Source organism: Priapulus caudatus, unplaced genomic scaffold (genome assembly GCF_000485595.1).
Source record: "Priapulus caudatus unplaced genomic scaffold, Priapulus_caudatus-5.0.1 Scaffold548, whole genome shotgun sequence".
NCBI classification, from domain to species: Eukaryota; Metazoa; Priapulida; class Priapulimorpha; order Priapulimorphida; family Priapulidae; genus Priapulus; species Priapulus caudatus.
This window is the reverse complement of record NW_014577609.1, coordinates 167,060-193,324: the sequence shown is the minus strand read 5'-3', so window position 1 is coordinate 193,324 and position 26,265 is coordinate 167,060. Positions and strand designations below refer to the sequence as shown.

Here is a 26,265-nt window from a genome sequence, read left to right as displayed (position 1 = left end):
TTCTCTATAACAGGCAGCAGTTTACTACCATAGTACTAGTAACCTACCGGCTACCGTAAGCAACGGTACATGCAGGGCCATTTTTTATTCATTTTTTAAAAGTGTGTCTCATATGCCATAAAATACCAGTGTAGTGATGCAAATTCATGCGAGTGAAAGTTAATTTCGGATGCTTGGATCACATCGCTTGGATACTGTCGTTAATATATACTGTTATCATGTGCATACCTATAACATACCATTATAATATTTTAGTATCATCGCCCGAGTGATTATAGGAAATCCTGCGCGCTGATTGGTCGAGACCTAGGTGATTATTTTTCAATAATCACCTCTAGGGTTTACATTGTAGTGGCGCCAAAAATAGCGGCTAGATTTGTTTCTATAATTGTTTTAGTATCATTGCCCGAGTGATTACCTTTTTTCAAAGAAAATTTATTTTAAATTTGCTGGTGGTGATGGTTGTAATGCTGCTGCGGCTGCTGCTGCTGCTGCTGCTGGTGGTGGTGATGGCTGTGCAGCTGGTGCTGTTGGTGGTGTGGTGGTCACGGCAGACGTGGCAGCTGTGGCACTAATGTTAGCGGCCACGGTGATGGCTAACACGGTCCAATCATGATTAACAAATCTACGATTCTAACCAAGTATCAATTTAATTAACGTACTACCCACTTTTATTATAACAAAAACTAGATAAATAACTAAATCTTTAGCCAGTAATCCAATTACTATTAATATTTTGATATTAAACTTGCTTAGTGTCCGTCCGTACGGGATTGAATCATTCAGCGCAGTGTCATGCACTACCTTCGATGTACAAACCTGTGGTAGTGAAAACCGATGTCGTGGTTGCCGGCGACAACGTAGAATGGCATGCTGCTGGGCACCTCAAACATGCTGTAGAAGCGATCAAGCGTGCTCTCAAACTCTTGCTGGCCAGACCAATGTCCCTCGTCAAACAAGTCACCTAGACAAACACTCGCACGATTCGCAAATTACAAACATAACGAGAATAACTGGAGCACATGTGCAGGCAGGAGCAGAAGGGAAGCAATCCACATGTAGCTACTGTCACAAGCACTATTACAGTGCAATTCATATTACTATCACCTTCCGTTATACGGTATTGTTATTGTCGAAGTACTTTTCAATGGCATTAAATACGACATGATGACCAGCAATTGCTGACCATACAAACGCATCACACATATGTATGTTTATATACAATATTGTTTTTCTGTGTTATTGATATTAATGTATTATTTGTTATGCTTATCTACAATATTGTATACGCTGTGTAATTGCCTTCTACGTCGTGTATGGCCAGCCAGACACTGAGACTTACCTAGTACAAAAACAGCGTCTGGCCTGTGAAGAAGCATGGAAGTCTGGAAAGCTCGCTTCATCTGCCATTCCCTGCACAAGATATATTTGAAATATCTGAATTATTTCTCCACGAGATTATGAGAGCGTCAGTTCAATAGTACTTTAGTACCTCAACATTGCAATGAAGAGTTTCGTGTTAGGGTTGGGGTTGATGGGTGGGCTGAGGGTTGAAATTAACAAAAATGGTCCTCAACCCAAAAGGGCTATTTAACCATATCTCGTACTCGACAGCACAATAGCATGCAGTGTCCACAGTAGGATGCAAACCCAAAGATTTTCGGCTCATAGCCATGTGCTATTCATTACACCACCACTATAATGTCGATCTCCCATACGCGGGGTGCAAAATTAACGCGAATCCGGAGTCAAATACTCCCTGATTTACAGTCGGACTCCGTGCTTTGACATATGCAGGAGTCCGTGCGACTCCCTGAAAATTCTGCCATACTAACTATACTAGTGCGTTCCAGAGGACGGCCTTACGGAATTACCGTATTTTTTCAGCAAATATCCAAAGATAATTTGGCAGACGTGCATCACATGAATCTTCAAAATAAGCGCATGTGTTATTGTTGTTACGCTTTAGTTTTGAATTTCAGACTGCGGACTCCCTCATTTTGCTGCGGACTCCCTCTTTTTGAGGGGAGTGAGTCCGTTGGACTCCCTTGTTCAAAAGTTAATTTCTACCCCTGCATATGGATTTGAATTAAGTTCTGGGGGGTAGTGTAACCTACAATCGCCACTGCGTAAAACAACTACCAGTTGTCTTCCAGACCACAAGCAGAAGAGGTTACAGGGAATACGGCTCAGTCGTAGTTTGGGACCCCGGGTTTAAAACCGATTTTTTATCTGATAGATGGCGCCACTACACCTATATACAGAGTGCTAGTTATAGCAACTGAGCATATAAATGATATACAATATACATATGGCCGGGGCCCAAACTAGGACTGTGCCTGGTACACGGTAGCCAAATTCTGAATACCAGAAACCTGCCTGCTGTGTATATACTCTGACTCACCGTCGCAGCTTGTCCCACCAATGTCCCCTGCGACTGCCGAGTAAATGCGGGTCGGCCAAGATGAGTGCATGCAGAGGTGGCGACGCCACGCTATCGGGAACCACCAACGGCCACGAGCATTGCATTAACACGATGAAGTAGACTAAGAACTCATTGTACAATAAGAGAAGAAGTGCCAGCGAGAGCACCAAGAGGAAAGACTGCGACAACTTTCCAGTTTTCATGTTGGTGAGACAGGAGCTGGTTTATCAGCGCCAGCATACCAATTCTAAACGACTAGATGTAGTTTACACGGTCCATGGCGTAGTTAGTCGGTCGTACACATCATGAATGATCACAGAAACATTCGTTGCTTGGTTGTGAGCGGCATGCAAATTGCAATGAATGATGCATGATCATGACGCAGTGCACCAAGATCACGCTGATCGATGCAAAAGCATAGCAGGCAAGAACTCTTGCTTTCGGCTAAACCGACAAGGCTCTCCGACTGTTACACGTCGTAGGAAACGTAGTGTTAAGCGAGAAGGAAACTTGTGGCTAGCTTTCGGCCAGACTAGACACCACACATAATAATATTTTAGTGCCTTGGTAACGCCTGTAGGCGTGGGAACTTATATTCAGACAAACTTTTTACAGATAACAGAAGCGTGGTTTTGGTCACGATCAAAACAAACGCTTACACCTAGCCCCTTGTTTTAGATTTACGCGTCGGAAGATTTTATCCAATCAGCTCTCGAGTAATTCTTGTCATCCTAGAAACATGGCAGCGCCCACGAAAATGTTGTGCGTTCCACGATTATTGCTGTATTCTGGTTATTTTGTAAATAAAGTTGTTTACAGACAGTTATACTTAAGCTGTGTAAAATGCCGGAAGGGCAAGCCAACAAAACCATTGCACGTTAAGGCCGCTAGAATTATGGATAAGATGCTGACAGGACAAAGGTAGCAGCTCAAACAATTATACAGACTGTTGCGTGTTGGGCATGTGATGACTGATGTGGTTCATACTCAACTAAAATTATGGAATGTCCTAAAATAACCTAACTCTGTCTTCATCTTCGGTATGGTACCGTGAGTTGTGAAGATTAACCTTTACGAGTTAAGAAGATGTGTGTTATATAAGTGTCTCTTCTTTGTTTCAGGAAGAAGTGGTTTGTTAGAGCAAAGGTAAAATTATTTCTCATGTCACATGTGAAGACGTAAGTCACTTAATTTATATGTCTATGTAAATTGCCATCTAGGTGCACTTAATTACCTTTTGATGGTAGTGCTTAACAACATTAGATTATCCTTTGACAGTTCACATAACGATTGTTTTCTCTGTTCACGTTTCAGCCACCAACTGATGCACTGAAGCCAGAGCTAGAGTATCTGAAGCCAACGAAGAAGCAGTTGTCAGGGGAAACACATCGTCAGAAGATGCTCAACGTTATCCTATTTGAAAACATCACAGACCTATTAGCATACGGAGAAACGAGCAAATACCTCGAAGGTCATCGACTAGAGATCAGTCAGGTATCAAAATTAGTTTCGCTTAATGGAAAACGTCCCCCTTACCTCATTTAGTACTGCGCGTTGTCGATTCAGAGATTTTTCATTTTTGCAAAGGACCACCGATCACATACATGCAGTTACCATGTAATAACTCCTTCAGTAGGTGACAATCTATCTCCTTTTTCAATCTGGTTTAGTGAGTATGTGAGATAATTTTACAAAACAGAATCTTAGCAAAGTGAAGTCATCGCTAACGGAGATCCATCCGGATGATTTGCAGGTGAACGTGACACACGACTATAGTCACGTGAATGTTTTCTGGCTGGCCAGTGGAAGCTCGAAAGACCAGCAGCTGGAGAACACACTGGATATGGTGGCTTATAACCTAAGGTTTGAATAAGCCCACCGTAGTGCAAATTATTGAGTTGTTGCTCCGATTTTTTGAAAAGGGCAATTGGTTTTGATATTTGACCTTGTGTTGGAAATCGTGCCACTTACAGTAGTGGGGGCGAATCATGCGAGCTCAAGGGCACGAAGCGCCCGAGGGGGAGGGTGTTAGGCTAAAATACCCTTGTCCTGAAAATTCTAGTGGGGGGCAACCACCCCCTGTGCCCCCTCTGGAGCTGCCACTGACTTATCAAACAAATTAATACTAATCTATGCAGTGAGATTAACCTGTGAATAAAAATCCCCAATGGAGGTTTTCACATGGTGACGGATATACTAACACTACTCTCTCCCTTGCTCTCTGAGGGGCTACACCGGTAGAGCTAATTAAATCCTAATTAATCAATTCTCTAAATCTGTTTGCTCATGCAGCGCAATCGACCTGCACCTGATCTGCTCTCAGACGGCTGCTTCCCCATTAAAATGTCGGTTTACGGCACGGCGAACGCAGATTGTCATTCCAAGCCTTCCCATGTAACATACCTGATAATAGCAGCTCCTGTTCCAGCGTGTCCATGTTCCACAATCGCACCGTGCAGTCGAGGCCGCAAGTGACTACCCTGTATCCAGCGTGTGATGTCGCGCACCCCTGCACATCACCCTTGTGACCTGTGGAGACACAGGGTATGGTGACAATTCGTCATGCAGCGCTCCTTCTTATGTATATACGTAGGCGATAACCACACTTACTATCGCCCCCGCCCAACCTCTAAATACTCGTGAGACTGCATACAACGTTGATTATAATTTCTCTACCAGTACCATGTAAGGAGTATGCTTTCGACCATATTTTCATTAAGAAAGGGTGTCCTGGTTGGAAACCATGGATTAAGCAACGTGTGTAGCGAGAAAGACGCGGGAAGCGGCACGCGTTTATAACAGATATACTGCGGCTACATCCGAGCCCTCCCGTGGTGATAATGAACCTCGATCGCGACACCTAGGTGCGACAAGAAAGAAGAAGCGATGGTGGAGGAACACCTGCTTTCGAAGTCGCACCGTGAGAAACGTGTCACTGTGTCGCGCGTTTATGATCCCAATTACTAACAGGCTTAAAAGACGAGGCCCAGGCCAAGCTCGGGAGAACCTGCCTGTCCTCCTGACTAACCCTTGTTCCCCTCTCTTGTTTCTATCCGCGTCTCTAACTCTCGATTGTACCGTTTGTACCAATTGCAGAATTTCTATCATGTCTGAGAATAAATGCCCATGTGGTACGTTACGAACATAGTTATTGTTTGCCTCTGTTGGTTTGAGTTACACCCTTTCCTACACCTACGCCTAGCCTTAAATCGCCAGTAGATCCACGGCACTCCTGCGCTCGTCCATTACACTGGTGCCGTGACCAGGACCGCGCTCCTCCGTTACACATACATAGTCAGGACTTACGCTTTCAGCACTAGACCTATCTAATGCACTGCATATCAAACCACATGATCATTTATTGTCACAGAATAGCTCCATGACAGACCATTCTAGCTCTCTAAGATTAGCTCCACTGAAGGCCAACTTCATGCATTCAGGCATCGTTATGAAGCTATGAACTGTTAAGGTCCATTTTTGGTTCAGTGCATATCATATTACCAGGAGTGTATAATATAGATATCTATATTATATAAATATATATATATATAGGTAGGTAGATAGATAATGATTTTTCGGGCGATCGGGCCATTTCTGTTTCAGTTTTATTTACACTGTAGCACTCACGCACAAAAAAGGACACAAATGATGTGAGGATGAAGAAGTCCAGTTTTATATTGGAGTAACCATCGACGTACATTATACGAAACGAAGAGATATATGCGAGAACTCCATTAATATACTCTTGATTAATTATATGTGGTAGATTTTGTATTGTGAAAATCAATAAATAATATTTATATATAGGATAGCAAATATTTATAAACCAAAATGAATCAGCAATTTGTGACGTAGTATGGCGGCTATCATACCCGCTTTGATGTTGCTTAGAATAAATCATTATATCATAATAATAATAATATAATAATAATAGTATAAATCATAATATGTTCATAGCAGGAATTTTGCATTGAAGATATTGTCAATGAAATCTTGTAAAACGAACCAGACGAGTGTGACACCACAGACTGTTATCTGCATGTCTATATAATATGCTATATAATTGCCAAAACCTACCTAATTTGCATAAATTTTTTTTCAATATCAAAACCCCTGTAATACGTTTTGGGGCCAGCCCTTATTCATTCACATACCAAAAATGAGCAAAATCCGTTGAACCTGAACTGACTAATGGCAAATTCCATTTTTGCCAAAAAATTGCCGTGGCTCGAAAGTACGTCGACTGGTGTGCTCCAAACTAGGACGTTCAATATGGGAGCATAGCAGTAACAACTACACCCAATTTCAAACATCTGGGTCAAATGGTTCCTGAGTTATCGTTGACCCTAGCCAAATGTTGACGGAAGGACGGACGGACGTACGACGTACGACGGACGACGACCCATGGCAATAGCTCATCTTGACGATGTCAAGGTGAGCTAAAAAGTAGCCGGCCAAATCATGAAAGTAGACGGCGGTTTTTGCCGGCGGCTGGCTTAATTTGACAAGGCTGGCATTGTTTCTTAATTATATTTCAGAATCTATTGTTATCTTAATGCACAATTAGTATGGCCTGGAGCAGAGCTAGATACACTGTGCAGGTTGCAGATAGAGACAATTGGGTAGTTAAACGGATGGATGAATGCATGGATGGATGGACGAACGGAACGACGGATGGACAGAGAGACACACAGACTGACAGGTAGACAGACAAACAGACACACTGACAGATAGACAGACAGACCGACAGACACACTGACAGATAGACAGACAGACCGACAGACACACTGACAGATAGACAGACAGACCGACAGACACACTGACAGATAGATAAATAGATAATAGGTTAACTACATAAAAAAAAATTGGCAAAACAGCACACATCATCAGGCATTATGAAACTTGTGATGTATACGACCACAGTTTCACAGCGCATATAATAACTTCAAAAGTAGCATCATCAGATAACCGAGAACTTCAAAAACCTCGTAATAAGAAAGCGTGTAATGCATTGTTTGGAATATATTTGTCGCGTGAACGCATGTCGCGCGAGCCGGGTCAGTGACAATATCGGTGAACGTGTGTAGTGAGTTGTCCTCGTCAGAATCAGGATTAGTGAGCGAAGAACTGTAGCTCTCATAGAACATCGGGTGGGTCGTCTCATCCTTCAGATTCGGTGACGGACCCTTGCCTTCTGAAATATCAGCGTGCCTTCATTATGTGAGATTTCAAATTACATGCACAGGCACGCACACACAAATACGTACGAACGCATGCATGCACATACACACCCTACTCCCTCCCACTCACCTATACACACTCATACCCACCCTACTCCCACCCACCCTTACACACTCATACACACCCTACTCCCACCCACCCTTACACACTCATACACACCCTACTCCCACCCAACCTTACACACTCATACACACCCTACTCCCACCCACCCTTACGCTCACCCTTCACGGGCGGAGAGTCAGACAATTGCTCGGGCGTTTTCCCAAGCAGTTTTTTGTCAACGCTCCACAACTTTGCCGTGCCGTCTGCCGAGCAGGTGACCAATCGCTGATCGTCGCTGGACAGCGCGCAGCAGTAAACGGTGTCCCTGTGACCCATGAATGCAAACAGCTCCTGTCCGGCCTGAGCGTCCCACAGCTGAAAGGCAAACAAACGTCGGGCGGGTTTAGGGAAAATCGTGCCCGCCAATCATTACAGTATCAGGAGTGACTAAAAAACGCAATTTATTTTCAATCAGTCGTGACATTATTATATATCTTGGGGTTTCATGCTACTGAAGAAATGGGTTATGCAAATACACGTTTTATTATCTTGCTCTTTATGCTACTGGATTTGGTAGACTCATAAAGGTCAACATCCACAAATTCAATCAGTGTGATGTATAACGTCGAATGTGTAATAATGACAACAGTTGTGATCAGCTAAAGATTTTCTTTTAGATGGGCAAGTGCAGAGGAAACACAAACTGCATGTATCAATTTCATTCCCTTACTTTCACCATGTTATCAGCTGCTGCGGAAAAGACTTTGCTGCCATCGGGTGTGAAGCACGCATACCGCACAGCGCCCTTGTGCAGCTTGGTGGTCAGTAGGCAGGAGTTCAGTACCGACGCTTTATTGCTAGCAGAAATCAATGCATTCCCCGTAAACACCAAAACAAACTAGCTTGTGTGTGACGAGGAGCATTTTCTTTAACAAGGAATCTTAACCTGACACAACAAGAGGGCTTGGTTCGCAATACATACGCTTACATGAGTGCAATTGAGCAACATTTTGTTATTCAAGTAATATTTTATATAGAGTATGGAGTATTATATAGAGCAGATAATAATACATAAAATAATAATGGTCACGATCTATAATAACAGTAGAATAAAATAATAGTATAAATAGTAGTATGTATAATAACACAACATGGCCATAATAATATTGTTACAAGATGCATCACACGTTCGTTCATCACAGAGTCGTGTGTACGTCACAGAAGCATCACAGAGAACAGACCACATCTCACCACCAATTCAGATAGAAGCTGCACGGGTTATGCTCGGCGTGCACCCTGGCCTGTCTGTAGACCTCCGTGTCGGAAGGCTGGCACAGTGCCAGCTGCATCACATCCGGCATCTCAGCGCCCGCGAGCAGGTGTGCATGGACGCTTACAAACTGCTCAAAGTCCCTCTTCTTTGACGGAGCCTTTGGGCATCAGAGAAATCGGTTGCAAGAACAATGAACCAATTATTAGTGTTCATACATCATGTATTTTATCATTATTTATTATTGTTTTATTTTCTTATGTTGACTGTCAGAAGGAGGCTTCACTCTATTATTAAGATGCTTTATAGCATGCTTGCATAATTTCCTGACCGCACTCTTGCTCTCCCTTTGTCTCTTTCTCTTTCATTCAGCCTCTTATTCGCTCTCGCATTCTTTCCTCATCTCTCTCTCTCCCTCACCCATCTCTCTTTTTCACTTGCTCTCTCAAGCAGTCTCTCTTTTTCAATGTCTCACTTTCTCCCCTTCCTGCACCCAACTCAGTGTTTCTCACTCCCTTCCTCCCTCCCTTGCTCTCTACAATTCCTTCTCTCTCTCTCTCTCTCTCTCTCTCTTTCTTTCTGACGTATCAGTGACAGCTTACATGGTGGTCAATCACTTTGCCGTAGCGTATGTAATCGTGTAGAAGGTCTGCCGGCCCCGTCACTCGCACCTTTGCATCAACAAACCTGAGATCCAGTAGCACCTGTAAAACATCATACAAGTGAGCATAGGCAGATTCTATAGTGTGTGACCGTACTCGTAGGTTAAACAACTGGCTGCAATTGCAGGATTGCGATGGCAGATCTCAGAGTCAGTACTCAAAATAGAGTGAATATGAAACTTGATGGATTCATTTATGAGCATTTCGAACCTGCATTTTACTTATTGTTTCCTAAATTTTTGGCTAAGCAGAGGCCAGCCAGCCTCAGAAAGTGCCGTCTGAAGCACTAAAATGTGCTGTTGTCTGTATAGTGTCTGCGTGCTGTATGGAGACGATACAACACTCCCCCAAACCCCTCACTGCTAGTTATTGCCCCTCCCTATCCCGTTGGCCCATTCCTGGATCTGCCAGTGTGCCGTACATATAACAGAAATGCCGTATTTCGTGGGTTACGCAAGTACAGTGCACTCACCTCTGCGACCTCACTGTAAAGCCTAGCCTTGAACAAGTGGTAAAGCAGAAACCAGTGAATGTAGCCATCGTTGGGTAGGTTCCACAACTCTCCACGACACACTCGCTTGTAACTGTCGACAAACTTTTGGTGAAGTTTCTGGAAGAATACACACAACATTTAATCTCGTTATGGTAAATTATAGATCAATTTTAATTTAACCTCACATAAATTTACTCGAAGACAGTAACAACTGAAAGGACATGCATCACCACGTACACAATGACTATTGATTGAAATTCTTTTGCATAGTATTCCATGATTGGAGCCTATGAATGCCCGATAACCCCCTCCGATAATGCCGATTAACTCTCCTCCTGTAATCCTCCCCCATAAACGTCCTCCCAATATCCCTGCCATTAATAGCATTATCAACACAAGCATCAAAGATAACTGTCGACAACCCAAGCGATCCATTAACCGACTGCAAAAAATATACATCATTACAATATATAATAAATATATATTATATTAATTATAAAATTATATTAAAATTATATTATCACAAATATATATATATATATTAATATTATCAAAGCCAGCCCACGCACGCTGATGTCCGGCGTGGCCAGCTTGAGGAAGTCAAGCTGAAGGTCGTGTATGCTGTGCAGGAGGTCGTCACTGCCCGGCTCCCTCGGCTGCTGGTAGACAAGACTCTTGTCCGCCAGAGCCTTCATAACGTCCTCAACGTCCTCAACGTCCATGTCCCAGAGGCTGCAGAACACCTGTGGGGCAAGCAGACGCGCAGGCATGGACTCCAGCTCGAGCGTGGGGTCACTACTCACCGCGTTATCACTAGGTACATGCAACATAGAATCTATATTATGCTATCTATCTGTGCTATATTATTTCTGCATGACATAGCTTTATGCTATCTATGATGGTATGCACCTAACCTCCGTGGACACCCTCCCTCCACCACCCTCTTGTCCTCACCTCCCCCTCCCTCCACCACCCTCTTGTCCTCACCTCCCCCTCCCCCTCTCTCTCATCCCCGTTGCGTGCGCAGCGAAGACGTTGCGGATGTGCTTTACAGAGTGTGTGTCGTCCGTCCGTCCCACACGCCCACGAGCGCTCCGCAGTGAACACTTAACGATCGCGGCTCGGCTGCGGCTCGGCAGCTAGCGGAGCTGTGAAAACAGAGCAACGGACGACCTATAGGTCCCACGGGCTCCAGCTGTTACGCCAACACCCGGTGACCGGTCGGGGCGGTGGGCGTAGAGATCGGTCAGTGATTGTGCTTGCTGTGATGTACCGATTTATTGATCAGTCATCGATGATTTTGTGATGTGATGTAACGATTTATTGATCAGTCATCGATGATTTTGTGATGTGATGTAAAGACTTATTGATCAGCCATCGATGATTCTGCTGCTATGATGTACAGACTTATTGATCAGTCATCGACGAGTCTGCTTTTTACTGTGATGTTAAGCCTCATTGATCAGTCATCGATTAGTCTCCTTCTTACTGTGATGTCAAGATTTAGTATTCAATCGTCAGTTGATTCTGCTTTCTTACTGTGATGTTAAGACTAAGTGATCAATCATTGATGTGTCTGCTTTCTTACTGTGATGTTAAGACTTAGTGATCGATCAGTCACCAGTTCATCCTGCTTTCTGCTGCCGTGTTGTTGCGGCTTCGCGGTCACTCAGCTGTCCGTTATGTTTCCGACTCTGACGGTCAAAGATCTAATGACCAGCAAGTATAGGCAGTCCGTCTGCTTCTGACTGTGACGTCAGCTGCTTCTGACTGTGACGTCACCACGTAATTACCACGTATATCCGTGTCTCTACTTGCAGCTTGCAGTTTAGCGTTAGCTTTACACTTTATCGTGACTACCATAAGAATTATCTGTCAATCTGGTGTGTACGGTGATATTTGGGCAAAACTGTTTGCGCCTCGCCTATTTATCGCCCGTGACGTCAGAAATTGTAGCTGATTGTGAGTTAATAAGTTGAGTGCTCAACCCTCTCTCTCTCTCTCTCTCCCTCTCCCCCTCCCTCTCTCGCGTGCTGCTTCACACACTCTCTCTCTCCTTGCAGACATGAGCTCATTCAGCAGCACGTTCTCGGCAGCGTGCCGCCGATCCGCTTCACCAAGGACACGACCGTTGCCAGGGGCGACCGCGTCCAGCGTCTGCTCCGCGACGCAGACTACGGTGACGACGACGACGACGTCGCGCAGCGACCTCTCCGCGACCTCGCCGCCGAATTCCGCGAGGGTCCCGTCCTGCAGAGGGCGCCAGCGTCGTCTGTCGCCGAGACGATCAACCTCACGCTGCGGCGCGGCGCAGCGCCCCCTGGCGGCGACGAGCATCTCAAGAGCGACGTTGATCACGCGGCGCCCCCTGGTAGCGACGAGCGTCTGAAGAGCGATGTCTTCGGCGTGGATCACGCGGCGCTGACGCGAGATCTCGTCGCGCGGAGGAATCGGCTGAAGACGGCGGAGGGGTGGTCCGCCGAGGCGCAGCCTCTGCCGCCGCTGCTGGACAGACGCGCCCTGGAGCGATTCTTCGCGAAGAAGACACGCAAGGAGGTGCTTCGGAAGGAGATGAAGAACTATGATCCGGGAAGGGAGCTGCTGGCCAGCACAACGCGATTCGAGATGGACAGCCGCGAGTCGGAGTGGGATGACCCCGAGGAGGAGGAGGAGGAGGAGGATGTGGAGGATTCGGTGTTTTCTGGCGGGAATTGGGATCATTCCCGTGGAGGTGTCTACGCGCGAGGAGCGAGCGAGGAGGAAGATGATCGGTTGGACGACACGGATGAGATGACAAACATCAACACGGACGAAGGAAAGTGAGACTGTGAATCGTAGCAAGTGATGCCTTCTCTTTGCATTTGTCCACTATCAACTTGGTGCCATCAGTTCGGTTGTGGCTCAGTTTAGACTAATCACTCCCTATTAGGGAGTCCCTAAGCTACAAAACTGGGGACGCCAGAGAAAGATGTGGTCTGTGTTGGTAATTGCTGTACGCATAGCGTTTTGGTGCAATAAACATCTTTTGATATTCAATTTACAAATGTTTTGGCACTAACGAGCAGAGATACACTCTGTTGTCATGTGTGCACTTATATATAGCTATTTGTGTGTACGCGCGCGTACATGTGTGCACAAACACATATAATTGCTAAACACCGAATGAATCAGTTCTGCTAGTATATCATGCCATCATAATTGTTATTTAACTTTTTACAAGCACAATGATAGCCACAATACAGTACTGAATAACGGACAACATCACACCTCTTCTAGTTCAATTTCTCATCGACAAACACACAGCTAATTTCTAAGAATTACCATTTAAGGCACGCGTACAATAAGAAGCACGTGATCGACTATACATAGTCAGTGAACACCTCTAAAGGTAAGGCGTTCGTGTGGTTCTTCAGTGATAGGTAACCTGATCGCTAAACAGGCAATCCGTTTTCACGACGTAATTAACACGTCACTTTAGTATCACATTCATCTTCTTGCCGTCTTCATCAAACTGCTTGATTCCGTGTGCGAGTTCATACCTCCAGCGTAGGTAGGCAAAGAGTAGATCAGTGACGAGGAATATCTGAAAGAGCGGAGAGATGAACTGCCGTTATGTTTGCATCGCACGCCAACCGCCTCTGTAACCTGGCAACGATTACAGACGCAGGGGTCCTCGTTGCATCAACATCCGTGCGGTTACGTTGGAGACTGCCGTTATGGGGCAATGCCGTTACATCGAGCTAGACTCGCATAGAATCGCGCGAATGCTTGGAGAAACACAAGAACATTTCCACATGGACACATCACCAACAGCTAATAATACATGAATGTATTACATAATGTATATATAATAATAATATATTATGTATGTATAATAATGTAACACATAATGTAATTATTAGCTGTTGACATCACGTTGGTGCGTGCCAGCAGTCGTTATCATGTCTCGTTGTAAACCACAACAACTTGGCAACAATCCATCCAGACCGTGGAGTGATGGGACGACAACCCAGAATTCAGACGCTCTCCGGGGAACCATCCCTCACTTACTAATTATTATCATTATAATAATAAATAATATTTATTTATAGATCAGTGGTTCTAGTAAGCACTCCCTGCTCGCTCATTTTCTATGTCATATAAAGCTCCGCCAGGTGGCAGTAGAGACCGGTTTATAATCCGCACGTGCGGTACACTGCAGACTGTCGGTCAGCTTGGCTTGAGTAGTTTCAGAATAAATGAGAATTTGAAATTGAATTTGAAATAAATAATATTATAATAATATATTACAACAATTACTCATTATTATCGCTACCTCACTCCCAAATTGAACGACTTTGCAACCCCCATTTCCGTTCGTTTGTCCCCCACTGGTCAAGAATCGGAGTATGGTGGGTGGGGGTGGCGTCGCTCCTGCCCAGAAAAAACCGACCCTACCTGAGCGGCAGAAAATGCAAGCGTGACGGCGAAGTAGAAGTTAGCGTTGGCGCTGCCGGCGTAGATCCACAGATGCCAGAGGACGGGTGCCAGCGCGGTCGTGCAGAGGAACATGCATCCGACGACGAAGCCGTTACGCATCGCTGCAACAACAGATGGCGCTACCGTTATCCGACCTCAACACGTTCGGGTTGTAAAATAGGCCACTGACAGCAGTGTGCACCTGGGTCAGTGTGGCTAACAGTCCCACAGAGATGCTGCCACCGCGCACAGCACGCTGACTGTGAGACCGTGTTAGGAGTAACAGTTACAACCTGCACGATCGCCCAGTAGATGGCAGCACGGATGCGCACCGGGAAGATAGAGCAGAGCATATAAATCACCGATTTTATGCGATTTTATACGATTTATGCGATTTTATGGTGATTTATATGCTCTGGATAGAGCCAATTGAAATGTTGCTTTTAGTTTTTGACGTTGCTTTTCCTTTCTTGCTATGACGTTGCTTTTCCTTCCGCTATGAAATGTCACAAACGGATAAAATACTGACTAGACACGTAAATGGTGCAAAACGCACGGACAGCCACAGACTATAATGAAACAAATCAGCAGCTTTTCACAGTCCATTAGAAAATACGTAGAATGCCACAGTAAAGCTGATGGGGTCTATGTCCCCCAGGGTACTATCGAAGGGTACCCTGGGTACAATTCGATATATCGGAAAGTACCTTGGAGTACTATACGATATGTCGCTGCATACCCTGCATTGTCCCACCGTACCCTGACTTTCAGCCAACTGATGTCGTAATAATTACACTCTGTCAAGTTACCACATCACATAGAAGAAACCTCAAAACATCGCAATCCAATATAAATGTATGCTATGTTTGACTATATTTTTCTTTTTCCTTTTTCATATATTCATATTTTCATATTCATTTTCATATCATTCAAATATTCATGATCTGAGAGAAATCTTTCCAAATGTACACCACCAACGGGCACAACAGTGCTATCAACCTGCATGTTGCATATAATTACACGGTGATACATACAATTTCCAGAAGAAATGCGAATACTGAAACGAATATTTTGCGGGAACGGACCGGAAACAAGGAACGGGAGCATAAAGTCGGGGTACGGTGGGACAATGCAGGGTACGCAGCGACATATCGTAAAGTACCCCGACGTACTTTCTGATATATCGAACCGTACCCAGTGTACCCTCCGATAGTAACCTAGGGGACATATATACCCTATCAGCCACAGTAAACGCCTGTTAACAATTACCTAATCTTGAGCGTCTGTGTTTATTTTTTGTTCGTGTTACGTGGAATTCACCGCGAGCTTAACTATTTGAATTCACTCCACTCTCTCGGCCATGCCATCATATATAGTCCGTCTCTGTGGCCAGACCACAGTTAGAACGCGCGTCATGTGAGCGAACTGAAGCTATAGTTAATGAAGTACCTTCCCCTATCACGCCCCGTCTGCGCATGCGCAGCGACTGACATGACCGTCGCCCAGAGGGAGCCACTGATGGGGTAGAAATCGCCGGGATCTCGAGGCGACGGCTGAGTTCGTTGTACACGCAAATTCGCAATCAGGTGTCCGATTGTAGTTACATGTGAGCGCGCATTAGCAAAACATCCGCCTGAAAGATGTTTTCACATTCGTTCACTCATCGATGAGGTTTCTTTTCTGGAGGCTTTCATTTTTCTCGGCTGCCACATATAGTGTGATCACGTGCGCATTCGCTACGTTTCATCGGCACGCATGCCTGGGTAAACGACGGCGTGGTCGCGTGACGGTCGCGTGACAGTGGCGTGACGGTGGCGTGACGGTGGCGTGACGGTGGCGTGACGGTGGCGTGACGGTGGCGTGATCGCGTGACGGTGGCGTCACAGTGGCGTGACGGTGGCGTGACGGTAGCCGTGCACGGCTAAATCATAATATGGTGATTTAGCGCACGTACATATGCACCCACCCACTCACGCACGCACGCACACGCACACACGCACGCACGCACGCACGCACGCGTGCATGTTTTGTTTACGCGCGCGCACGTCGGTCGGTCGGACGCGCGTCATTCCATCGTCGCCTGCCTAACGAACAATCGTTCGATCGTAGAGTCGCGTAAACACGGCCACCTCACTTCCTTCCCTCTCGCGCCGTCTCCACACAAACACGCGCGCACATCCTTCGTTAACCTCAACTACACGTCTATAGCGTCGAGTTGCAAACATCTAACACGTGTTTCCATCGCTCTGATCGAAGCATTCTGAACCGCAGGGGTTCGGCGAATGCGGAACGGAAGAAACGCGGGAAGGTGGGCTCCGGTTGCAATTCAAATGGATGCAAATTTGCGGATTTTAACCACGTATATTTTTATTCGAAGTACTTTTTTAGTCCACGTTAACAGCGAGAAAATCTTGGTAAATACTTAGAAATCTGAGAAAAAAAATCTTAGAAATCTGAACGGCAGTCATATAAAGTGTGTGTATGCGCGTGCGCGCGCGCGCGTGTGAGTGAGTGTGTGGGTGTGTGTGTGTCGCTCAGCCCTGATGACAGATCGACCATCTGCCAGCAGCAGCATCCATTCCGCCCCCATCCCACCGCCGCCGCTGACGACCAGGTGTCAGCATCCACCGTGAGCATCAGCTCGCAGCATCCACCGACCGTCGCTGGACACAGGTGTGTGTGCGCGTGAGTAGGAGAACAACTACAGACGAGGATAGGTGCGTCTCACAACACGTCGGCACCAGGTCACGGCGGCTCCCTGTCGCAGCTCACGCACGCACACACGCACGCACACACACGCACACACACACGCACGCACGAAAGCACGCACGCACGTGGCGAACTACAGAGCGAGCGGGCAAAAGAGATATAGCGGCCGAAAGAGAAAGCGAGCGCGACAGAAAGAGAGAGAGAGAGAGTGACCGAAAGAAAGAAAGCGACAGAAAGAAAGAGAGAGGGAGAAGACATAAGAGGGAGAAGAAAGAAAGGCAGTCGTAAAGAAGCCAGCCTCCCCCTTGGAGGAGACAGTGACGGAGGACGCTGAGATAACAGGTAGGCGAGATGCGTTGGGTAACCCTAGCAACGTGACGAGTCGTCACGCTCGCAGCAGGTGCAGAACTAGCGAGCTCCTACGTCAGAAGGTAGACAACCTTGCATGCTTTCTTAGCGGCTATTTAAAGCGACCCTTTCTCAAATAAACCAATTTTTTTTGGGACGAATTTAGACATAACCTGTCAGCGTTTAATATTACTGTTCCTTCAGAAGAAAGATTATCGCGAGTTCCCGCTGTGATAGGCTATAATATAAAACAGCAGGTGAACAGCAAATGTGAGCACTCCATCTTTCGATGCGAGATAATGGCATGTTCAAACGGTCCCACGAAACAAACGCACCTAGTTACGAGACGCAAATATTTATACTGGTACCTATCCAGAAATGTATGCACATGCAGGTAATTATCCATAATGTAGAGACAGGGTTCCGGTCTCGCGAGAGCAAAAATCACGCGCTAGACAATCTACTTTCAAATGCAATTCGGTGCACATATTGGTGGAAAGAATATTGTGCGAGTGTTCTATGACATGGTAGCCTTACTATGTACATTTTGTGTTTTGCGAGGTGCACCGGTGTGAGTATCAGAAAGGTGAAGAAAATATTAAAACAGTTGGTAAAAACATGAGAAATCCTCGCTTTAATGCGGGAGAGTGAATACTGAATAGCTCGCGAGGCTATATGTCAATGTGTATGTGTGTTTGCACGGATATTACTGGCGCCGTATTTGTCGCTATAGCCGGAAGGCGATGTCAATGTGAATGACGAAAACTAAATACTGGTGAATCCACGAGCCGCTTACACACGCACGCATGCACGCACGCACACCTCTGACGCACGCGTGATCTCTCTCGCGCACTCTCTCACTCACTCTCTCTCTCTCTCTCTCTCTCTCTCTCTCTCACTCTCTCTCTCTCCCTCATTTCTCTCTCTCTCTCTCTCTCCCTCCCACACTCTCTCGATTTCTCTATACCATCACGAATTTTTCTCGTTCACTCTTCCACCACGCCTCTCTATACATCACATGCACACGCGCTTCTTACAATCCCCTGTGGCCGTACATGAGTACATAATGTATTATAATGAGCCAAACTCGGGCAAAATGAAATTTTACGCGATCACCTCACAACCACAATAGACCACCTAATGCCATCCCGTAAAGTCAATCAAAATTTCATTGCTAAAAGATAAATATATTGCTTTAGAGCACCGAGGGACCGCGAGATAAAGGGAGAGAGCGCGCATATGAGAGAGAAATGGGCAGACCGAGAGCAAGAGAGAAGGAGATGGGGAGGAAAGGGAAAGAGAGGGGAATAGAGAGTGTGAGAGATAGATAGATATATAATATATAACTTACAATCGGATACCAACTAAATCGTTACGTTAAATAGCAGTCTGGTCCTTTATTCAGAGAATCATTGTTGTTTTTTAAGAAAATGTATTAGCATGTTTTTTTGCAGAGCGACGGACACGGGGTAGGGAGTGGAGTGGTAAATGCTTCTGCTAATATATTCATTTTGCTAGTTGCACTATAGACAAGTACTGAGTATGAAGACAATATGTCGCTTTACATTATTGGATAAAATTAGGATATTTCAGATGTTGGCATTTGAGGCTTTAAGTGATGAAGGAAGAGAATTTACAGTTATATTAAAATTCAGCAACAAATAAACTCGGGAAGAAAACTCATTTCGAATTTACAGCAAAAAATTTCGAAATTACAGCCAAAAAGGCCAAAATTGGCCATTATCCCCTGCAAATACCAGATCCAATTGTGGAAAATGCCCCCTAAGACAAGATTCCAGGGCATAACCCTGTAAAATTAACGAAGATATACGGACGAATAGGTTTTGATTCAGAGCGTTATCAGATTTTATAACATTCAGCCGCAGCTGCCATACCTCGGGCCTAAAAAGTCTCCAAAATATGAAATAAGATTTTCATGCAAACCAATGAAGTTATCGAAAAACATTTTTCTGTTACTTGTAAAGTAGACGTCTCTTCACACAACACACATTTCATAGAGATTTGATAAACTTGTAAATTTGCTCATTTTTGCTCACTCCCATGCGGAATTTCCCGCTTGTGTAGCTCTCGTATCTGTAACTCGTGAGGCTGGGCAAGACTGTTTTATGTAAGACACACCAATTCGCTGTTAGTTTAGTAACACGTGTGATATGGGCTGACAGCGTATAGTTAGTGTCTAGTTGTAGTCACTTATAGTCTAGTCTGGTCTTAACTATAATCTAGTTATAGTTCGTGTCTAGTTAGTATAGTCAGTGTATAGTTAGTGTATAGTGTAGTACGAAACCGCGAATGGTTTGCAGGCGGGGTACGGGTGTGTGTTTGAATGTTCTTTCGTGGAGTATTGATCCGGGTTGTGCCCACGAGCGCACGCGGATGTGGGAGTTCGCTTGCCGCAGCTGTTGACAGATGTAATGTCATCCTGTATGAAAGTCCGCGCATGTCTCTGATCTTTGGTCGCAAAGTACTTTTGCAACTTCACCTGGTATTCTTACGTTACAAATTATGTTTTGTTTTGTTTTGAGTAAGAACGTAGTCGGCTGCCTGCTTTTCTGTCCGTATGCTTGTCTGTTTGCCTGCCTGCCTCTATGTGTGTGTGCCTGCCTGCCTGCCTGCCTCTCTGCCTGCCTGCCTGCCTGCCTGCCTGCCTGCCTGCCCGCCAGCATACCTGCCTGGCTGCCTACCTAGCTGCATGCCTGCCTGCGTGCCTGCCTGCCCGCCTGCATGCCTGCCTACCTGCCTGCGTGCCTGCCTTCCTCTCTGCCTGCCTGCCTACCTGCTTGCCTGCCTGCCCACATGCATTCCTGCCTGGCTGCCTTCCTAGCTGCTTGCCTGCATGCCTGCCTGCGTGCGTACCTTCCTACGTGGCTACCTGCCTGCCTGTGTGCCTGCATACCTGCCCGCCTGCATACCTGCCTGGCTGCCTGCCTAGCTGCTTGCCTGCGTGCGTGCGTGCCTGCCTGCCTGCCTACGTGGCTACCTGCCTGCCTGCGTGGCTACCTGCCTGCCTGCCCGCCTGCATACCTGCCTGGCTGCCTGCATACCTGCCTGTGTGCCTGCGTGCGTGCCTGCCTACGTGGCTACCTGCCTGCCTACGTGGCTACCTGCCTGCCTACGTGGCTACCTGCCTGCCTGCCCGCCTGCATACCTGCCTGTGTGCCTGCCTAGCTGCTTGCCTGCGTGGCTATCTATTCGACAGGAGCGGAACTGCGACGGGCAGCGCTGCATGAATCTATCACGCCAGCACGCCATCAGTCGCCTTGCATCCTCATTAAGTAATTAAGCGAGCAAATATACGAGTTACGAGAGTGTCAGAGAGAGAGAGATGACATGTTTTTTGCATAATGTTGTCTTCATTGTAACTTCACATGACAATACGAATTGGTGCACAAACGTCCACATCAGCAACGTCATGTGAGCCTATTGTGTATGTATGTATGCTGCTATATTAAGTAAGTGTATGTTAGCATGGACGCTGAGATGATTATTAAATCATAGCTTCACCAGTGTAGCCCTTTGGCTTCCGCTGCCGATTGATTTGGTTATGTGGTCGTTCGCGTCCAATAAAGGGATCAATTTAGCCATGTTATCGTGATTTAAATGTGAATAGCTGGCTGGCCCGTTTCATGAATACCCAGTTAAGTTTATTTTACCGACTAGGGTGGCCAAGACGTTTCATTGTGCCACAGACTACAGCGTTCCCAGCCACGCTGTAAACATTCTTCGCAAATCATATTCATATTCTGTAGCACAGCCCTGTAGTGGGAGCCGAGGGGCTACACCGGTAGAGCTAATTAAATCCTAATTCTCACCTCCGTCGGCACCTTCATGCCATCAGCAAACACGGCGAAGTCTCGGTAGAGGCGCTGGCAGCACGGCTCCAGGTTGCTGATGCTCATGTCGATGGCCTCGGCGAGCGTCGGGTACTCGTAGGCAAGCATCTTCTTGATGCGCCGCAGGTCACGCTGCTGCAGCTTCTCCAGGTAGAACTGCCACCTAGTGGTGATAGTAGTAATAGCAGTAGTAGCAGTAGCACTAGCAGTGGCATTAGCAGTACTGGTAGCAGTAGTAGCACTATTAGCAGTAGTAGCAGTAGCTGTAGTAGTAATTGTTGTTGTTGTTGTTGTTGTTGTTGTTGTTGTTGTTGTTGTTGTTGTTGTAGGTAGTAGTAATTAGTAGGTGGTAGTTAGTAGTTAGTAGTTGCACTGCCTAGCAGCAGCAGCAGCAGCAGCAGCAGCAGTATTAAAATCCTTATTATCATAAAACATGACATTACAAGAACATCACATTGTGATAGTGTGATGATTGTTAAATGACCACACAACGAGCGGTATACCGTTACTACAAGTGCAAGTATATTCTGTGCAAGTGCAAGTACATGCTGGCTCGCAAGTAACTCCTGTATAACAAGAGGACCTCCGTTAGGTGGTGCCATCTGGCAAATACAAAAGAGATCATTCGATTACTGTGACACACGTCTGTGAAAGTAAGGATGGATTCCTGTCAACAACGTCAAACACAAACACTTGACTTAGTGTTGCAGATTACTTTCACATTCATACCTGTTTGGATGGTCCCGCAGTAGTGCCCCTAGCATGGTGATTGCGAGCGGTAGCCCGCTGCATTCCTTGTAGATCAGAGTTGCCTCAGGGGGCAGCTGTTGCATGTCAATGTTTGTCCACCTATACAGACACGACGGAACATTGCGGCATCAATGCAAGGGTATTGCGAAATTTTAATACAGCTACCGACAAACTGCACACATGAAAAACATCTCACAGCCTAGCTAACAATGCTGACTTAGCAGAGCTCTACCTACGTAGCTCTGGGCTCGGCGGCAGGTGCCACTGCTACTGAGCCCAGGGCTAGATAGGTAGTGTTGGCTTAAGCTTTACGTGTTTTTTTCTGTTAAAGTGCTTCTAGGTATCAGATAAAATAGATTTTTTTGCAATTGTTACACACACAATCACACATGCACACGCTTGAAACTGCCAGTATTATTTAGACTGGCTTCATCGATAAGCACATTCTAAAGCTATCAGAATAACAATGAATGCGTTTAGTGCTGCAAGACCCTAGATTTTAATGACATGGAGTGAAATACACGTTCTCAATGTGCATGTATCTTGTTTGCTTCATTAATAAAAAAATGTGGCTTGTAGTTTTGTAGTAGGTAGCTAACAACTCTCTTCATATAAAAAATTTCCCTATTCTGTTTGTTATCAAATTTTACATACTATGCATCTAAGCACTTGCCTTGCAAATGCTTCTAGACATTGATCCTTACTCATGCCTGGCGATATGGAAACCTTATAGACGGGTCCAGAGACGATATCAGTTACACTGCTATCTCGCGTGGTGATCATAATCCTACCCTATCAGCCACAGTAAACGCCTGTTAACAATTACCTAATCTTGAGCGTCTGTGTTTATTTTTTGTTCGTGTTACGTGGAATTCACCGCGAGCGTCGATCCATGTACTATAAACGTAATAAACACGAATGCTCGAGATTAGGTATTTGTTAACAGGCAGTCCGTGGTTAATCCGTGTGCGTGGCAGTCCGTGTATTTTGTAACGGACCGTAATTAGCTGCTAATTTGGTCCGTTATAGTCCGTCGGTCTCCGTGTAATTTGCATCAATTACGTGTTTAGTCTGTGTTTTATCCGGTTATTCCCGTTCGTAGTGTTATATACAAAGCTTCGCTAAGGAAGTGATTTTACAATCAGTACAGTCAATGCACGTGCATTTTGAGTTTTTGAAGCAGCACTTGCCGGCCAGAACACGCGAGCGGCTAAGTTCTGTTCAGACTTGCTTACATTTTGTCAGGTGACTCCACAGAGGCAGCATTGCCAGGTAGAGTCCGACATCACCGATCGATGGGTACGATTTAAATATCGCCATGAGACCGACAAGCATAAACCACAGCAGAGGAGGTTCGTCCCTGCAACGACACACAGACAGCTGTAAGAGAAGGCCAGTGGAAGAAGCTGGAAAAAGTTTGACAATCTGGGGCACTATTATAACTCATGCGATGCCATGCCACGTCAAGTAATGCCACACAATGCAACGTCAGTTAAGCTGGGTTTACACTACCGACTTTATGTTGGCGAATTGGCGAGTTGGACCAACTTCCCAATTCGGCAACTCCGAGTTGGCAAAATGGAACATGTTCTAATCTCCCAACTAGTTGCTATCGATCGGTTGGTCACGCAACTTTTGTGCTTACACTGCCAATTGTCGGTTGTATAGTTGGAAAGTTGGTCCAATTCGCCAATTCGCCAACACAAAGTCGGTAGCGTAAACCCAGCTTTAGAGATGCCGCTATGAGGCTACATGAATTCATTCGAAACAAGGCTGTTATAAATTCAAGGATAATCTCAAAGTCACTGAACCTGTATTTCAGGTCAACAACTCACACACAGCAATCATCACGTCTATATCACCCTATAATTACCAGCGCCTACGTTTAGTTGTATCATTAAAATATAATTGGTTAATTATTAAATTTAAATTTAAAATAAAACGGCTTTGATATCACGCGAGTCACATTCAATCTTTGACAAGCGTAAGGAAAGTGATGAGATAGTATATAATAACAAGTTGGATGACATTTTGTCCAGAATTGCCCACTCACACGCATGTTGCCCAAGGCTTCAACAGGCTCTAATTGTTTTTAGCTCAATAAGATTACTCGTTTCTCTAATCTAGAATACAGTGATAGAGCGTTTCGCGTAAACCCGGAAACAAATTGGCAATCAGTTGCCATAGCAACGATGACCAAAGCAACGTGCCGAGATATTAGTAGGAAAAAAAATCAATCGTTGCCACATTAGATAGTTGGCAAGCTATATTCCCCTGCAAGCGAGAAGCACAAATTTAAAAACAAAATTAAATTTAAAAAAATTGATCTTTTATTTGAAATTTTTTTAAATTAGAGTGGATTGTCGACACTAGGTGGCAACCACGCGAACTCACCTCAGCTTGACAGCAAGTGGTGCCGTGTAGATGAAGGCGTTGATCTGGAACACCCAGATAAAGAACTCTCGGAAGTGTTCGAACATCTCGGTGAAGAAGTACCAGAACAGCCCCTGGTTCGGAGTCAGATCCGGAACGTAGAATCTGCGAGGGAACAATGCAGACGATCACAGCATGCTCAATCAATGCGACGAGCGCCTCGCTGCTCATCGAGGGCGGGGTCCCCGCGCCGCCGCGTTGCTACGTCCAGCGAGCCGTCCAGCTTGACCGCGTGCAGGGGGCGCTGCGGCGGCTGGACGACGCAGCCGGCTGGGCGGTGCTGCACGGCATGGGGCAGCGGAAGTCGGTGCTCGCTGCTCGGAGGCGCTCCACAGCACACGCCGGACCTCGTAGCCCCCGAGCTGTTTCGCAGGCGGCGTGTACTGGGTGTCCGTCGGGCAGCTGGACCACGCGAAGCTGCTCGCGTGCATGCGCAACCTGTGCGCGCGGGTCCGGCCGACCGACCGCCGCCGAACAACCACGAGGAGGCGAAGGAATCGGCTGCGCTAACGTCTTCGCGCAACGGGGGGCTCCCAAAATCCCTGCCGGTGCTCGACGACGTCTGGTCCGGGTCACGTGGTGAGAGCGTTCGACATACACCAGTGCAGTACGGGCCTGAAGTGGGGATGTACGGGTGGATGGTGGGTGGAGAGCGGGGAATTGTTTTTGATTAATTAGTTTCTATCATCTTGCGGCCTCGCTCGTGGTTAAAACTGAGGTTAGGGCGCTGATATTTGGTTTCCAATAAAATCGAATGTACCATCGTAGCGTTTCGGCGTCTTCCGGCGACAACCCGATGGCGCCAACACCGTCAACACGTAATGGCTAGCACACAACCTCAGGTATTCCACTCACGAATGAAAAAAGCCGTTGTGGCCCGGAGGCGTTTGTTCTGAGCTCGTATCGTTGCCCCGGACGCCGCTAGCCACCCGAGCGCTTCGAAGGCACTGCGCTCTAGGCGCAATAACTCTATTCTGCCGGTGTTCCGTTCGTGGCGTCGTAGCAGTTAGTACCTCATGCCAGACAGAGGGGCGTCACACACCACAACGGGGAACCCCACCCCCGCCTGCCGAACGCAACCTAGTCTGCCCTACAACCGATTCCCGGCGTAAGAACTGCGTACAGTGCCTCTCGACACGGCACTAGCCTAGCTTGTTTTCACGTCTCAGCGCGCGACTCACGGGCGCTGAGGCGGGTGGCTAACCAACATGGCTGCCCCCCATGCAGGGGACCTCCGACTATCTACAATCGTTTAATTGATGCGGCCGGGCAAAACAACACGAAAACGCACGACTAATAAAAGCAGAGCATACAAATAAATTATACCAGGTCACAAGACACTAGATCACCACACTCTGTTCGGCGCAGGGACACCACTGCTAGGAACCCGGAGGGTCTGGTGCCACGCGTACATACAGATGATATTGATATTTGTAAATGTAGGCATTTTGTATGATGCTTAAATGATACCAAGATTGGCATGATGCGTGCATTAACTGGATTAATATCATAATGCTTATGTGTAGCACTTTTCCAATAATAAATGCATAAATACAGTGTGATTTTCACATATATATATTTTA

The 26,265-nt window shown here is 46.1% G+C and overlaps 1 protein-coding gene across 1 annotated transcript in view; it reads right to left on the bottom strand.

Annotated features, from left to right (window-relative positions):
* Positions 1–26,265, bottom strand: part of LOC106811529 (apoptotic protease-activating factor 1-like) — a 36,814-nt gene that overhangs the window by 5,708 nt on the left and 4,841 nt on the right. Inside the window, exons 5-17 of the mRNA XM_014815189.1 lie at positions 24,644–24,787; positions 23,477–23,609; positions 22,923–23,041; positions 22,229–22,348; positions 21,479–21,662; positions 10,703–10,876; positions 10,113–10,250; positions 9,581–9,682; positions 8,960–9,138; positions 8,439–8,565; positions 7,888–8,083; positions 7,497–7,619; positions 4,829–4,954 (exon numbers count right to left, since the gene is read on the bottom strand). Of these exons, the coding sequence (XP_014670675.1) occupies positions 4,829–4,954; positions 7,497–7,619; positions 7,888–8,083; positions 8,439–8,565; positions 8,960–9,138; positions 9,581–9,682; positions 10,113–10,250; positions 10,703–10,876; positions 21,479–21,662; positions 22,229–22,348; positions 22,923–23,041; positions 23,477–23,609; positions 24,644–24,787 (1,865 nt within the window). The remainder of the gene's footprint in view (positions 1–4,828; positions 4,955–7,496; positions 7,620–7,887; positions 8,084–8,438; positions 8,566–8,959; positions 9,139–9,580; positions 9,683–10,112; positions 10,251–10,702; positions 10,877–21,478; positions 21,663–22,228; positions 22,349–22,922; positions 23,042–23,476; positions 23,610–24,643; positions 24,788–26,265) is intronic.